This window comes from Theropithecus gelada, chromosome 10 (assembly GCF_003255815.1).
Source record: "Theropithecus gelada isolate Dixy chromosome 10, Tgel_1.0, whole genome shotgun sequence".
NCBI classification, from domain to species: Eukaryota; Metazoa; Chordata; class Mammalia; order Primates; family Cercopithecidae; genus Theropithecus; species Theropithecus gelada.
Window position 1 is genome coordinate 56,538,515 of NC_037678.1, and position 16,824 is coordinate 56,555,338.

Consider the following 16,824-nt stretch of genomic DNA (forward strand, 5'->3'; position numbering starts at 1 on the left):
AGCTGCCCTCACAGCCTCCATCAGGATAAGCCCTCTCCGTATCTCCCCTTGCCCCCCATCGCCCCACACCCTCCAGCCAGCAGGATGTGTTGGGGAAATCCAAAGCAGGTTCTTTCCTGGGAAAGGTTGAGACCCCTGGGTTAAACCTCACCTCGAACCTTTGTGCCACGGCACTTTGCATTGCTCTTCCTTCTCCTCCTTGTCCTCCAACCTTCCTCCCCTCCCCTCCCCTCCCCTCTGCTCCCACTCCATCTGCCGCTCCTCCTGGCTAGGCTCCCCCTCAGTTGGCTCAGCAGGAAAAGAGAACAGGATGGTTTATTTTTATCCTGAGATACTGCTGGGGGGAAGGGGATACCATCTGACCGAGAAGCAGTAGCTCCTGCAGCCACAGGAGGTCAGAAGGTGGTGACAGACCCAGGATCTCCCTGGGAAGGAACTACAGATGTCGGTTCCAGACAGTAGGCAGACCTGGGAGGAGCTCAGGACCCAGAGTGAGGAACTCTGAGCATGGCACCACCAGACACTGCTGTGTGACTATAGGCAAGTCACTTCGCCTCTCCGGACCTCATTTCCACCTCTGTAAAAGAGGGAGGGATGCAGGCCCGCCCTGCTTGGGAAGGCTACTTTTGTGAACGTGAATCAAATGGGAAGAGCACTTTGCAATCTCGATACCACATGTGAGCACCCATGGAAACCACCCTGGAGGGGCAGCAGCCTGGGGACATTCTTATTTATCTACAGAAAATGCCCTCATTCCGTGAGCCTGACAGCAGGTTAAACAGCTCATGTCACCCAGCATGTTCGCCCCCGTTTTTCTTTTTACATGTTTGATGATTTTTTAATTACATAAGCATTATGTGAATTCACTCTCCTTTTGGGAAAAAGATGAAGCATTATGGGAAAGCCAAATCTCCCTTTAACCAACCCTCCCCCGACCCTTCTTCCCCACCCCAGACGTCACCACTCTTCAAACTGTGGGTTTTCTGTGTGTCCTTCCAGAACCCTTGTTATATCAATATATGATGCACATTGTATTTATACATATATCCATAGGCAATATACATACATAAAAGCATGTATTTTTTTAAAAAGTTCCATACCCATCATTCAGCAGCATGCTTTTTTTTCCTTACTCAACAGTGTTTTTGAGATTCTGTTGTATAAATATATTCTAATTTTATTTAGCCAGTCTCCTGCTGATGGACAGTTAAGCAGCTTCCAGTTGTTCACTATCACAAACAATGCTGCAATGGGCGTCTGTGTTTATGGCTTCCTGGGCGCAGGGAAGCCACCAGGATGCCTCTCTGGGCACCAAACTGCTGGATCGGAAGGTCTGGTGGTTATTACTAAACCACACCCCCCACAACCACCACCAAACTTCTGCCTCTGCCTTTAATACAAGTTGGGAGACTGGATGGGCTCCAGGGTGAAGTGAGAGGTTCAAGGTGAACTGTTTCTGCATCCGGTGCCAGGTCTCCTGTCTCAAACTGCAGGGGTGCAGGCGGGAGGGAGTAGCTGTGCCCAGTTAGTGCCAGTCCCTCACCCTCACGCCACAGCAGCAGCAGCACCAGGCTCTCTGGTCAAGTGCCTGTTTGCCCACGTGGCCACACTCCTGGGTGTGTGCAGCCTCACTGTCTCTCCTGCACTGAGATGCGACTCTCTTTGCCATCCTCCTGGGTGACCGGTTGGCATCCATGTAAAGTCTCCTGCACTGGAGCGGCAGGGTTGGAGCCAGGAAGATCGTCCGGAAAATTGATCTCCTGGGGTTCCTGCTTGTGGTGGGGGGCCTGGGGAGGCAAGGTGTGAGGTCACCCCCAGCAACAGGGGCAGCTGTGCCTCTGAGGAGCCCCTCCCTGGGAAGCGGATCCCTTCCCCGAGCCCTCTCGCCTTTCCCAGACGGCGGGTCAGTGCTGATTCCTTGGGTGCCTCCTGCCCCCTGCTGGCCATACCAAGGGCGACGAAGAGCTTCCAGAGTGGGAGCCACTGGGCTTAAGGGGCTGCCACATTTGCTCCCACCCATTTGACCCAGCCCCAAGGCCCAAAGATGCAGCTCCCTAAGCATTGAATGCCAGGAAAGGAGTGAAGAACAGCCAGTGTTAGGCTCTGCCAGTGGTTCCAGGGGCAGTTCTGTGGGGGACTGAGCTCCAGATGGAAGGAGCATGGTGGGTGGGGGTGACAGTCCCCAATTCTGCTGCCACCCCACTGGCTGCAGGAACAGACTCTGAATCAGTTTTACTGCCCCATAGGCAATCGTGAGGCCATCTTTCCAGTTTGTCAAAACTCTGTCCCAGTTCTCAGGGGCGACCTACCTTATCATTTGGCTTCTTGGCCACCTTTTCTAGAGGGAAAAAAAAAGGATGGGGAGTTGGAGAGGCCAGATTAGGAAACAGGTGGTCCCCCCTCACTCCCCCATAACCTCCCCACCTGAGGACTCACTGATAAAGACCAGCACCAATAGGAGGATGACAAACAGGATCCCCAAGCAGATGGGGATCACCACCAGGGCTCTCTGCCGATCCTGGGGACCTGGAGAAATCGGGACTTCAGCATGTACCCCTCACCTGCAGGGTCTCCCTACCCTAAACCTGCTGTGACTTGTCAGACTCCAGAATCCTCCAGTGTCAGAGCTCATCTACATCACAGGGTTCAAACCGCAGCCTTTGGGGAAATGTGGCTGGCAGATGTTTTTAAAGGAACCAGAACATTTTTTAATGTTTGGAAATACTTGCCGACATTTTTAAACTGGGAGATAACATATTAAAACATAGACATCTAATTTCTCTTACAAACTGGGAAGATCGGGTTCCACCGGGCAGCCTCCCCACCTGGGAACCATCAGCTTGAAGCGAGTGGCGGCGGCTGTCACCACCCGCTCACGATGCTCCCCGCCACTCCCCGCTCTCTGCCCAATGCTGAGGTCTAGCATGATTCATGTCTGCATGGTGCTTTTGGTATAGAAGAGTGGAGGGGAAAGGTAAAGTATTTCTCTTGCCAAATTTTTTTTCTAAGTGGGAAAAACAAAAGAAAGACCAAAAGGCGGGGCGGAGACTAGGGTGAGGCAAGGGATGAAATTGTTTCAGGATAAAATTGAAAGGGATGTCCAAAACGCTCAGTCATCAAGATAAACACTCTTTTAATGCCATATTTTGAAAATCATCAGGCAGACACCAAGTCAGCAAACTATGGCCTGCAGGCTGGCTGCCCATTCGTTTCATTGGAACCAGGGCCAGGATTAGGGTGAGGTGAGCGAGGCAGGGTCATGCAAACACTGAGTCGGATCCTGTTCTTTATTTAAAATGTTGCTCTCTTGCTCATCATAGATTTATTTGCATTAATTTTTATTTTTAAAAATATTGCATCAAAATGAATTTACCTTGATTACTACACTTTTATGGCACCTTCTTAAATATTGTGCCCAAGGGCAAGTGCCTTGCTCACCTCACTCTAGTCCGAGCCCTACAAACAGGAAAGTACAGTTTGAGAAAAAGCAAAGAGAATGTATTTTTCTTACTCCTGACCTTTTTCACTGATTTACATTATCTGATCTTTGCTGTAGGCCAACCTTCTCACTCTAAAATCAAAACCTACTAAGGAAGTAGTGTTATCATCCCATTTTACAGATGAAGAAACTGAGGCTAAGAGAGGGGAAGTGATTTGCCCAGGCTCCCAAGTGGCAGAGCTGTGATACCACACCCCCAAACTGCCTCTCCTCCCCCTTTTCCCATCCAGTGTTCCTGTGTGCCTCATCTCCCCCTTCAGTTCCCACTTTCCTAGGCTTTTTCCAGGGCCCATTGTCCAGGACTCACCACAGACAACATCAGTCTTGTTTGTGCCTGCCTGTTGCACAACCAGGTCTTTGGTCTCACAGCTATGCGCCGACACGTGCACAAATGCACACACACAGAGAAAGAAAGAGATATTAAGTTTCCCCAAGCAGAAGATTTCTAACTCTAGAATGAGTCAGTCAACAATCAACAAATCCAGGTTCACTGAACACACAATACGTGCAACATCCTGTGCTGGTTATTATAGGAATGACACAGACTCTGTTCTTACAGAACTTAAAAGTGCAGAGAAAAGATTATTGCACATCTTGAAGGAGTAATAAATAGGGGAGTCTATAATGAGTGCCATGCTTTGTGATCTAGGCAGGCTAAAGTGAGATGGGAATGGTTCCGAGGAAACAGAATCCACCAAGGCTGGAATGGAGAGATGATGAGTTCAGCTTAAGATAGTGTTACTCAACCTCAGCACCAGTGACATTTGGGCTGGATCATTCTTTACTGGGTCGGGGGGGCGGGGGCTGTCCTGTGCATTCCAGATGTTCAGCAGCATCCCTGGCCTCTATCTGCCAGATCCCTGTAGCATCCCCCTCTCCATTTGTGACATATGAAATGTGTCCAGACATTGGCAAACATTCCACAGGGAACAAAACTGCCCCCTGTTGCGAACCTCTGGTTTAAGGGTCTTCCAGACAGACTTCCCCGCAGACATAAGACCTGAGTGGGCCCTAAAGGATGTAAAATTTGGATCAGCAGTGCAGTCCTGCTAAGTGGGACCATGTGATGTGGGGAAGTCAGGCAGGTGGCATGCAGGATGGTGTTAGGAAACTATGGAAAATTGTGTCTTTAGAACCAGATCACTGGCAGGTGTGAAGTTTTCGACTGGATTCAGCTGGTCAGTCTCATCAGCATCCAACCAGGCGACTTCACTAGTGAGAGGATTCAGCTGCCTGGAGAGCTCAGAGGAGGAGAAATTACAGAAGAGTGGCCAGTCAGGAGGCACAGCAAGCATCTAGATATGAGATGATGAAGACCTGGTCCAGGTGGCCCCAGGAAGAGTAGAGCAGAATGGACACAGGACGTTGCAAAGGAAAAATCATCTAAGGTGGGAGAAAGAGAGAGAAGCTTTGAAGAAAGCATATACTTTAGCCTTTTTTAAATTTTTATTTATTTATTTTTTGAGACGGAGTCTCGCTCTTTCGCCCGACTGGCTGGAATGCAGTGGCACGATCTCGGCCTAACTGCAGCCTCCGCCTCCCAGGTTCAAGTGATTCTCCTGCCTCCGCCTCCCGAGTAGCTGGGACTACAGACGCACGCCACCATGCCCAGCTAATTTTTGTACTTTTAGTAGAGACAGGGTTTCACCGTATTAGCCAGGATGGTCTCCATCTCTTGACCTCATGATCCGCCCGCCCGGCCTCCCAAAGTGCTGGGATTACAGGTGTGAGCCACCGCGCCCAGCCTACTTTAGTCTTACATGAGTAGAGCATTCAGGAGTTTACAATACACTTTACATGTTTTTAGCTCAAGCCTTGTGAAATGAAAGTCATTCCCATTTTCCAGATGAGGAGACTGAGGCTCCGTGAGGGTCACACACTTACTGAACTGTAATCAGATTTGTAAGCCAGTGCACTGGTTCCATTAATACTATACCACTGGGGCCTCCAGTTATCAGTCAACATTTATCAGTAAAAATTTGAGCACCTACTATGCATCAAGTACTGTTCTAAGAATAGGGGATGTATCAACAGAAGGAAAAAAAAAAGGCCAAGTCTCTACATTTAAGGAATTTTCAATCTATTAGGGAAAGGCAGACAGTTAACAAATAAAATGTATATGGTATACTCCTATTTGTGCAAAAGTAAAAGGAGGGAGATTGTGTGTGTGTGTGTGTGTGTGTGTGTGTGTGTGTGTGTGTGTGTGTTGTGTGTTGGTTTGTTTATATGTAGAATCTCTGGAAGGATATGCAAGGAACAATGGCTCCCTCCAGAGATAACTGGGAGGCTAAGGGGCAGGGATGGGAAAAAGACACTGCTCTGGCTCTTTTGTGCCTTCTGTCCCATGTGCCTATCTTGCCCATTTTTAAAAATCAAATGCCAAAAGTTAATGGGGCAGGTGTTTGTCTTTTGAGACAGAATGTCGCTCTGTTGCCCAGGCTGGAGTGCAGTGGCGCTATCTCGGCTCACTGCAACCTCCACCTCCCGGGTTCAAGCGATTCTCCTGCCTCAGCCTGCCAAGTAGCTGGGATTACAGGCGCCCACCACCACACCCAGCTAATTTTTTCATATTTTTAGTAGAGATGGGTTTTCACCATGTTGGGCTGGCTGGTCTTGAACTCCTGACCTCAAGTGATCCACCCACCTTGGCCTCCCAAAGTGCTGGGATTACAGGCGTGAGCCACCACACCTGGCTTGCCGCCCGTGTTTAAGGTATTCCAGGCAGATGAGTTTGACGGAAGAGAATGAACAGTGTGTTCAGAGGATTGCAAGTAGCACGAAGCTGTGCAATGCAGGAAAGGGATCAGGAATGCAGCAGGAAGGTCTGATGCCATGCTAAGGAGTCTTGGTTCCAACAGAAAGATAGGAAGCATCTCAAATAGGAGAGTGTTATGACCTGAAAGAAACTGTCGAACATTCATGTTGGCAATAGGATGAAGAGAGAACCAGCTGGAGGGGAGAGAGCAGAAGCAGGGAGGCCAGGAGGCAGAAAAGGCATCACCCAGACCACAGTGATGAAGCCCAAACTAAAGTGACAACAGTGGAGACAGTGAGTATGTTCCCAAAACATGTAGACAGTCAGAGGGCAGGACCAGGTGTGGGTTTGGAGCTGGATGTAAGAGAGGGAGGCCCTCAGGGTGAGCAGCCAGAGCCCAGAAAGCCCTAGAAAGCCAGGTAAGGTGAAAGCAAGAGGAGGAAAACTGAGAAGAAGCAGGAGGGGCAGAAGGAAAGCTAAGATAAGTGTCCCAATACTCCCAGAATAGGAGGCTCTCATGAAGCGAGAGGTCAACAGTGTCTATTACCTCAAAGAGAGAGCAGGCAAGAAAAATGTGGAAACGTGCCCATCTGGTTGGCCATGAGGCCACTCTGCAGATGCTTCACAAGTGCATGAGTACGTGTGGACCTCTGGGAGCGGGGACAGGACAGGTGGCTGGAGAATGGAGGCAGCTCCATGCCACTCTTAGAGCAGGAAACACAAGCGATGAGTGCTTATACCTTGTCCAAGGGCGACACTTTTCAAAAGCAGATGACACATTGGAGAAGAAGCCGACCGGGCAGGGCTCACAGATGGTATCAGAAACCCCTGTAGCTGGGAGTGGGTGGGGAGGGGGACATTAACCATCACAGTGGACCACCTGTCAAACTCACAAGGGAGCCAGTGGCCAGGCAGGACGGGAAGAGCTCCTGCCTTGAACACTCTTCCCCTGATGTGGTGCTGCCCCCAACAGCTGCAGTCCCCAGGAGGATTTCTCCCATTGCCCTTCAAAGGCAGATGCCCATGGCAGGAGGCAGAATGAACAAGGTCCCATCTGCAGCTCACTCCAGTGGGGATGCCGACATAGGTTGGAGCCTCCGCTTCCTCTGCCTCTGGAGCTAAGTGCCCACTGCCCAGCCCCTCACCCTGGGCCCTAAGCTCCTCTGTCCCACCTCCAAAACTGATTCCCAGATGAGCCACTTACCAATCTGCTTGACCCCAAAGCCAGGTGAGCATGAGCGATGCGGGACACAGCTCTCACAGGACTTACTCGTACAGTGCAGGCCTTCTTCACAGGTGCAGATGGTGTCTGTTTCTGAGGTGCCCTTCTGCTGGACCCGAAGCCCTAGGTCTGAGAAGAGAAGGGCAGGAAGGATGGGAACACCCCACTGGACCATAGTCTGAGCCTCACTCCCCACATTGCCTGCTCTTTCTTCCTCAGACCCTCTTCCAAGTAGAGATGGCAATCAAATCATTTAATGACCAGTACAAGCCGGACTCCAACCAATCAGAACAAACCCTGGCTACATAAAATTAGAATGGCTGCATTGTTGGGAATATCAGCTGCAATATCAACCCGGCTCCCAAGCGTCCCTTTCCCAACAGCCCACGCACTGGGGTCACAGTATTTGTGCTGGTGGCAGCGTGTCTCTCTATTCCAGGTGTCTAGGAATTCACTTTCACCGCAAGGAAGGCATTCTGTTTCGGTGAACTCTGTGCAGTCACTCACCAGTTTCTGTCCTGGAAAACATCAGGAAATGAGGGAGGGCTCTGGCCAACTCCATGAGTCAGACACTAACCACACAATGATCAGGCCAGGCTTTAGGGTAGGGGATTCAAAGATGAAAGTCTTGGACCCTTCATAGTCAGGCAAGGAAGATGGAGGAGCTGGGATCCCTAGTTCAGGGTAGACAGAGGTTTACCTGGTAGAGAGGGAACCCAGAACATTCTGACAGTGAAGCAGGACTGGGAAGTGGGTTGTTTCAGATTTGAGTTTACAGTTAACACATGGGGTCTGCGTCTGCCACCAAAGCAAAGGGGGGCTCCATGATGGGGCTAGAGGGTTGGCATCTCACCTGGCTGGCACAAAGAACAGCACTGACTGTTTATTAGGTACTGTTTTTCTCTGCATGCAGTGGGTGGTTCTGGATAGACCTAAAAACAGAATGGTGCAATTTGAAGGGATCTTGAAATCTCCGCTGTAGCCTCTTCAGCAGAAAGGTAAAAGTCATCCAGGACAGAGGCTGCAAACTGAAGTGCAAGTCAAAACAGAAAGTAGAATCTGCATGATATTTGGAATGTTTGTTTTCAAGTAAATTGCCTGATTATAATTGCACCCAGAGAATCATTTTGATATTTTACAAAGCAGTGGTACTGGAAACTCACACATTCTCTGAACTGAACAGAATTCCTTTGGGCTTGATGCCTGAGTCATTCCTCTTCCCAAAGATCCCATTGGATATGGGGACTCCAGCAGCTCCCCTGGAGTCCTGAAGCTAGCTGACTTCAGCTGGCCCTAGTGCTGTTTGGGGCTATGTTTAGCACTTGGCCTCTTCCTCCTATTCTTCTGCTTCCCTTCCTGCTCCTTTCCAAGACCCATCATGTTTTCTTCCTTCAACTCCTCATCATCTGTTCATCCAGCCCTTCCCTCATAAAATGCTAGAATGTAAAGCTGGAAGGGTAAACTCACACTCTTTCATTTTACAGATAGTTGAGACTGAGCACCAAAGAGGAGGGTCACTTGCCCAGAGTTTCACAGTGACAGAGTCCAAATGAGAACTCAAGTCTCAATGCTCCCTCTCTCCATCAATTTGTGTTTCATCTTCACCATTTTACTACATCCAGGTACCACCCATGCTATTAATTACTTCTTGTTAATTTCAATACTTTTATTTTCTTTTATTTTTTCAGACAGGGTCTCGCTCCATCACCCAGGCTGGAGTGCAATGGCACCATCTCAGCGCACTGCAACCTCTACCTCCCGGATTCAAGCAATTCTCCAGTCTAAGCCTCCTGAGTAGCGGGATTACAGGTGTGCACCACTATGCCTGGCTAATTTGTGTATTTTTAGTAGTGATGCGGTTTCACCAGGTTGACCAGGCTGATCTCAAACTCCTGACCTCAAGTGATCTGACTGCCTTGGCCTCCCAAAATGCTGGGATTACAGGCGTGAGCCACCATGCCTGGCCAGTACATTTACCTTAAATGTAAACCTTACATCATCGCCAAGAGACAAGAACCAGTATCACTTCTCATAAATAAAAGGTAACCCTAAAAATAAATTATGAGGAAGCAAAACAAGGTTATTAAACCCCAGCTGGTTGCTTTGCTTGCTGAAGGCCCTCCATCCCAGGCCTGCTCTTGATTTTTGTTTTAAAAGGAGGATTAGCAAGGCTTTGAGAGGTATTAACTCTATTCTAGCTCCAGAGACTTCCTCTTTGAAAAAATGAGAAAGATTTTTAAAAGAACTGTAAAGTGAGTATATGTTTAATTATATGTCCATGTGCTCCTTAAAATCGTCCCACACTTTGGGAACAGCCAGGGAAAAGAACACAAGTTTGAGAGTCAGACAGCTTTAGACTCCAGTCCTGACTTTGACTTTGACTTTGTAATACTTTGTTATTTTGCTTCTCTTAGCCTCAGTTTCCCTGTCTCTAAAATGGGAGTAATAATGCCTGCCCTGCAGGTTGGACTGTGAAGATAAGAAAGAATACATGTATATGGCCTGGCACAGTGTCGGGAACATAGTAGGTGCTCATTAAACAGCAATTTTAATCATCATTCATTTGTATCTGCTTGCATGATATATGGCCAGCACCCCGGCTACCTGGCTGGCTGTTCAGAATCCTACCTAACTGGTGGCTCTCATTCAACCTGGGTATCTCAGCAAATTACTTACAGAAATGTGTCTTACCCAAAATGGGAAAGGAAATAGAAAAAGCCACTGCCCCCCACCAGCTCATCGCAAGACACCATCCCGTGAACGTGGAGCTCCCACACTCCCAAAGATAGGAAAGTCCTTGATACCATCTTCAAACACATGAGAAATAAAGCCCTCCTCTAAAAGCCTGTCAATCCCCAGTTCTCACTCCCCGTAGTTCTGGTCCTTCTGCCACAAAAGAGCTCAGGAGCAGAGCTTGAAGACTCTCACTATCTGAGAGGCAGGCTCAGGAATCATGCAGATGTAGATTCACACGAGGTTCTTCCATTAGCTAGCTATGAGACCTTTGGCGAGACAATCCCCCTTTCTGAGCCTCAGTTTGCCAGTCTGTATAATGGGGGAGTTGTGGGAAATCAGACAAAGAAAACAGGCAGTGTTTGGCTTAGAGCCTGACACACAAGAAGCCCTCAATAGATAGCTTCTGACATTGTCTTAGCCCAACCTCTACCTGGAGCCAAAGTTGGGAGTTATGAGGGCAGACTCTGCTCTTGAGAAGCCTGGGTCACACCCTTCACCCCACCTCCTCTGGCTTTTCCTCCACTCCTACCACAAGGGCCCCCCTTTACCTCTTTTCCAACTCTGCCCTCCCCCTGCCTCCCTGCTCCCTAAGAGCCATTGCTTCAGGTGAAAGTGAAAGCTGTGGGACCAAAGCAGCCTCCCCACTCCCTCTCTTCCCTTGCTACCGACCCCCCACGCCATGGATCATTCCTGCCCAGGCTTCAGGCCAGAATCTACAGCCCTCAAAAGTAGGGGGAGGCCAGAGGGGCTGGGATGAGGGAGTCAGGTACCTGGGGGATTCCCAGCCTCCAGAATGAGGAACTACAAAAATACATTTAAACAAAAAGTAAGTCAAGTGTAGGCTTCTGAAAATCCCGGAGATATGCTTGGTTGGCTCCGAGCCCTTCTGATGCCTGGAGAAACCCCTGGTTTCTCCAGCCCTCTGACCACCAGCCCTGGTCAAAGCCAACCAGAACCCTAGTCTCCTAACCCTTTATTGGGTCCCATAAACTGTTCATCTCCCCCAGGGGTCCCCTGAATTTATGTCATCTTAAATTCAGGAGAAAAAGGCACAGCCCTGGGGATTCCTTCTAGGTTGGAACACCCAAGATAGGGTTCAGGGCAGGGGGCGATGTTAAAAGCTCCTTGTCGTCTCAAAAAAGTACCTGGGTCTCTGCACCCATCTCTTTTCCCACAAGATGCCCTGGAAGAAGGCAGCCCCAGCTGGCAAGATGATAACCACTTACAGAGGCTGGCATCTGTCCACAATAAGAAGGGGACAGGAAACGGGCCAGACCCGCCCCTTCCCTTGGTCCGCCTCACTTCCCGCCCTCTGAACCCCCTACCAGTCTCTGTGTGGCCAGCCTCCGAGACTCCCTAAACCCATCCACGCCGTCTAGGCACGCTTGTGCAGCCGGTGCCTTCCCTGTGCGACCCCTGTAGGCCACCCGGGACCCCAGCCCCGGAGAAGAGAGAGGCAGCCCACCCCATTCAGCCTGGAGCGGGGGCACCTTGCCCAGCTCCCACCCACCCTCCTGCCCCCACAAAAATCAGCCAGGAAGGTCTCTCCCCCGAAGTTTTGCTTCCCCTTCCTTCTCAATCCCCACTCCCAAATCCCGTCGGGTGGGGGCAAAAACAACTCACAGCGGTCAGCAAGCAGCCCCAGAGGACGCACTGCAGAGGCAGACGAACCATGGCGAGCTGAGACCAGACGGCAGGACCACTGGGCTCCCGAGTGAGGCCTCTGCTGACTCCCCTGCCCCTGCCTTGGCCCCGCCCAGGAAAGAGGCGGGGTCTTCAAAGACCAATCGCGGTCCACCTATCGGGGGGCGGAGCCCCCAGCAATTCACCGCGCAGGGATTTCCCCAGAACATTCCCAAAAGTCTAATTCCCCCCGGGAGTTTAGGGACGCGTCTTGCGTCCTCCTCCTTAGGGGAGGAGGCATGGTCCCAGAGACAGCCATTCTTCTTTGCCCCCAGGTCCCTCCCACAAAGGCCAAGCCGAGGCAGGCCAGGAGCTAGCCTGCTTCCAGGGAGCGGAGAGAGATCCCATGCGTGCTGGGGCCCACCACAGGGACCCTCACGGTTTTCCCCTCCCTGCCCCCCTCTCCGCTGCCTCTAGGTATCCTCGCAAAACCGAAAGGGTCTCCACTGCGGAGAGACCTGAGGAAGTTCCCCCAACACTACCACGCAGAAAACGGGAAGGCCACAGCTGGGGTATGGGGAGGCGTTTCAAGGAAAAGAGTTTCCCAACTCATAATTTCACTCCTTCAAAGGAAATTCCCTCGTGTGGGCGCGTCGTCTCAACTTCCCATGCATCCATCCATGCATCCGTGCGTCCTCACCTCATTCCATTCCATCCCACCTCCCACCCAGCACATGGAGACAAGCATTTATTAAGAGTAGGGACCGGGCGCGGTGGCTCACGCCCGTAATCCAGCACTTTAGGAGGCCGAGGTGGGCAGATCACTTGAGGTCAGGAATTCGAGATCAACCTGGCCAAACTAGTGAAACCCCATCTCTACTAAAAATACAAAAATTAACCGGATGTAGTGGCGTTCGCCTGTAATCCCAGCTACTCGGGAGGCTGAGGCAGGAGAATCGCTTGAACCGGGGAGGTAGAGATTGCAATGAGCCGAGATCGTGCCACTGCACTCCAGTCTGGAAGGCAGAGCAAGAAAAAAAAAAAAAAAAAGGTGGGTGCCGGGCGCCGTGGTTTACGCCTATAATCTAACACTTTGGAAGGCCAAAAAGGGAGATTGTTTGAGGCCAGGAGTTCAAGACCACCTTGGCAACATGGCAAGACCCTCATCTCTACCAAAAAAAAAAGTTTTAAAAGTTAGCCAGGCGTGGTGGCAAACACCTGTAGTCCCAGCTACTCAGGAGGCTGAGGCAGGAGGATCGCTTGAGGCCAAGAGGTCAAGGTTGCAGTGAGCCATGATTGCAATAATTGCAGCACTGCAGTTCAGCCTGGGCGACAATGCAAAACCCCATCTCAAAAAAAAAAAAAAAAAAAAGAGTGGGCCAGCCTTTTGTGGCATTATAAAACACTTTAAGAATGTTAGGAAACTTGGGACCCTCTCATTTTGCAGAAACACACACACTTGTGCTTACATTTCCTGGGTTCATGACCTCTGAAGACTTTTTTTTTTTTTTTTTAGGTGTTTTTTGTTTGTTTGTTTTGATGGAGTCTCGCTGTGTTGCCCAGGCTGGAGTGCAGTGGTGTGATCTTGGCTCACTACAACCTCTGCCTCCTGGGTTCAACCGATTCTCCTGCCTCAACCTCCTGAGTAGCTGGGATTACAGGCAGGCGCCACCATGCCTAGCTAATTTTTGTATTTTAGTAGAGACGGGGTTTCTCCATGTTGGCCAGGCTGGTCTCGAACTCCTGACCTCAGGTGATCCGCGTGCCTTGGCGTGCCAAAGTGCTGAGATTACAGGTATGAGCCACCACGCCCGGCCCTCAAGATGTTCTTGAACCAGTGTTAACACTCTGCTTTGCAGCATGGAACACCTGGGTTCTGGTGGAGGCTCTGCCTCTGAAGGACTGTGTTCCCTTAGGCCTGAATTTTTCTACAAGGAAAACTTAGGAGCTTGAACTAGACAACGGTTGGGATGATGACCCTCCAAGCTCTCAATTTCTGGAACAGGCCAAGAGGTCAGACCACACAGATCAGGAGGACTGTGTGGTCTGATGGAAGGGGAGGACGCTTCTAATCCCATTCTTGTGGCTTCTGCTGTTAAGGGCACATTTGCATCTTGTGGATTCTGCCTCTAGGATCCATCCCCTATTTTCTGTCACCTCTGCCACTGTCCTAATTCAAAGGCCGCCATCTTTCATCTGGACTGTCCCAACAGCCTCCCTCATTCCACAGGACATATTGAGCACCTACTATGTGCCAGGCAACTCTTTACACTGCTGCAATTCTCTTGATAAACTCCAGATCTGATCGACTGGGACACTTTCCTGCATAAAAACCTCTTTGGGTTTCCCTACACCCTCAGGATGATCCAAACTCCTTATCCTGCCAGAGCACACCCTTCCCCACTCAGCCCCAACCTCTCTTTCTATACTAACTTCCTGCCATGTTCTCCCATGCACACTGGCTTCAGCCTCTCCCCACTTCCCAGACACACAACCTTTTTTCCTTACAGTTTGTCTCATTGATCTTGATGTTCCTTCCTTTTCTTCTCCTTTCTTAAGTTTAAATGTCACCTCCTCTTAAACCTTCCCCAACTCCCTGAGACAGAGGTAGGTACTCTACCCCACCCCACCTCCTCCCCCATGTTGCCACAGCATTTAGCATGCCAGACCATAACTCCTTCTGCCTGGTCCCATTTGACTGTGAGCTCCCTGAGGGCAGGACTGGATCTTTCCCAGTCCTAGGTACATAATAGGACACCAACATACGGGTGTCAAATGAATGAATAAATGAATGAGTGGATTCGGCAACTTCTCATCCTAAGTACAGCCTCCATCATGAAAAAGAGTTGGTGGCAGGGGGTGTGAAGCTGGTAATCTCAACACAGACATCAAGCTGCAGTGGCCTCTTGAGGATGGTGGTCAGATACCAAAAGGCCAGAAACTCTTGAAATCAGGGTCCAGGGAACTTCATTAAAGCCACCCAAACATGCCCAGGATAAAGAGAAGATTAAAATATCTTTTCCCTTTTTAACACACTTTGAAAAAAACAAGTACGGTTTTAAATCCTTTGGGAGAGGGGCGTTACTATAATGATTTCAGCCATTACTTATTCTTTATTTGCTTGATTCCAAAATTGGGCCTTTCACAAAACTGCCTGGGGAAGCAAGTACACAGAATTAAAACATTAATTATATTATATAAAACATATCATAGCAGCAATTAAAGCAGCTTAAATTAATGTGTGAAGGAATAAATGTTAGCCTTCGGGTTGCCCCATGGGGCGAAGACCAGATAAGACAAAGGAAAGATATTTTAGTACATACATATCCTGAGGAGGCATGTGCTGGCGGGCACAGGCCCAGAGAAGGCCTAGAATCTTGCTGAGCTGAGAAGAGTGTGCTGGAGGAGGAAAGCAAGAAGATGATTTAAGGGAAAGCGGCAATATTTGGAGGCCAATCAAAAAGGGAACAATGAAGGGTTCAGCAATAGGAATGGAGCAAAGGACATTCAAAAGAGTAGGGAGCCAGGCTTTTGGAAACACAGAGATGAAATGGCCTTTGTAGGGAGGTGGGTTCACAGGGCCAGGTGAATGGGTGAGGAGCACGCCTAGAGGTCCAGTGTCCACAGCGCTGCCAGAATCTGGCATCCAGAGTGTTCTGTCCAATATGCAGATCCAATTGTGTTGCTCCAAGGCTTAAAGTGGCTCTCCAGGGCCCTCACTCTTTAAACTTGCAGAGCTGCAAGGCCATGGGCCTCCTGGTCTACATCTCTAAGCATCCTTCCTGTCTTCCCCTTCATGCTCCAGCCCCACTCCCTAGATGTCCCATGCTGTCATCTCTGCCTGGAGAGCTCCCTTCCCACTGCCACTCTCCTTTCACCTGGCCAACTCTTTCTCACCCTTCAAGGTCCATCTCAGGCGACCCTCCTCTGGAAATCTCTCTCTAACAACCAGCCTATCCCCCTGTGCTCTCTCAGAACCTGGGGCAGCTTTACCCAAGCAAGACTCTAGCCCGACCACGCTGTATTTCAATTATTCTGTTTACTTGTGGAGCCAGTGTATTGAGGCAATTCAACTCCGTGGGGCATAATAATGAAGATTTTCTCCCCTAATCTCTGCCTTCAGTCATGCTGTGTTGAATCTCCCTTTTCCATCCCTTAATGACATTTTGGGCAGACTGCATTACTTTGGATCACTTTCTGTTGTTAAACCTCCATCCTTTAGAGCTTTATTCTCAAACTCAATTTAAATCTTATTTTATCTTCTCTTTTACTCATTCAAGAGTTGACTTGAGCCAGGACTCTGCCTGCTAGGAGGAAAAGGACTTGGTGGAGGTGGGGGGATGGTCTGATTAGGAGACATACCCTACCACCCCCACCCCGACCCTGTGTCCATATATGGTTTCTCATGGGCAAATGAGTAAGTTCCTCAGTGGCTTCTCCACTGCACAGTTCTGACAGGGTCATCCAGCCCAGGTTTGACCTCTCCTACCTCACCCCACCACCTGGGGCCTGCCACTGTCCTGACCCTCTTGCCCAGCAGTCAACCTGTTTGAGTAGGCCACCAGAAAAGTGCTCCAGCCAGGCCAATTACTGCAATGTCCACTTGACCTAGAGAAGCTCACGCATCCAGTCAGCTACACCACAATGCGCCTCTTCTCACCTCTCCACTCCCCTGCTCAGAGAGGCACAGTCCACTGCCCACAGTCTACCCCCCATCAGGGAACAGCATCCCAGAACCCCATGCTTGCAGTCATCTCTCAATCTCCACAAGGGACTTCCTTTGAATTTCTGCCACCCCACCTTTAACAGAGAGGGGAGAAATTGCCTTCTGCTGTAAACACCAGACTACTCAATAAAACCAAGGATCTCCTCCCTCCCCAAGATTGCTGTATGGACAAGGAAGAGAAAATGGGGATTTGGGGCTGTGGGTATAGAGCCAGTTCTGCCTCATTTAGTAAACCTGGAGGGAAACTATCTGGCTCCCTAGAA

The 16,824-nt window shown here is 49.8% G+C and overlaps 1 protein-coding gene across 4 annotated transcripts; it reads right to left on the reverse strand.

Moving 5' to 3' along the window:
- Positions 1-1,029: 1,029 nt before the first annotated feature.
- Positions 1,030-11,970, reverse strand: CD40 (CD40 molecule). 4 transcript variants are annotated; one of them, XM_025399372.1, is made up of 9 exons: positions 11,836-11,970; positions 8,330-8,408; positions 7,869-7,994; positions 7,459-7,605; positions 6,995-7,088; positions 3,807-3,868; positions 2,437-2,526; positions 2,310-2,338; positions 1,030-1,787 (listed from the first exon to the last, which is right to left on the reverse strand). In XM_025399372.1, exons 1-9 carry the CDS (start codon positions 11,884-11,886, stop codon positions 1,629-1,631), a joined length of 837 nt encoding a protein of 278 aa, XP_025255157.1. In that variant the 5' UTR covers positions 11,887-11,970; the 3' UTR covers positions 1,030-1,628. The 4 variants fall into 4 exon arrangements, with proteins under 4 accessions (XP_025255157.1, XP_025255156.1, XP_025255160.1 ...); XM_025399371.1 differs by having other exon boundaries at positions 2,425-2,526; XM_025399373.1 differs by having other exon boundaries at positions 1,157-1,787; positions 3,767-3,868.
- Between the last annotated feature and the right edge of the window lie 4,854 nt (positions 11,971-16,824).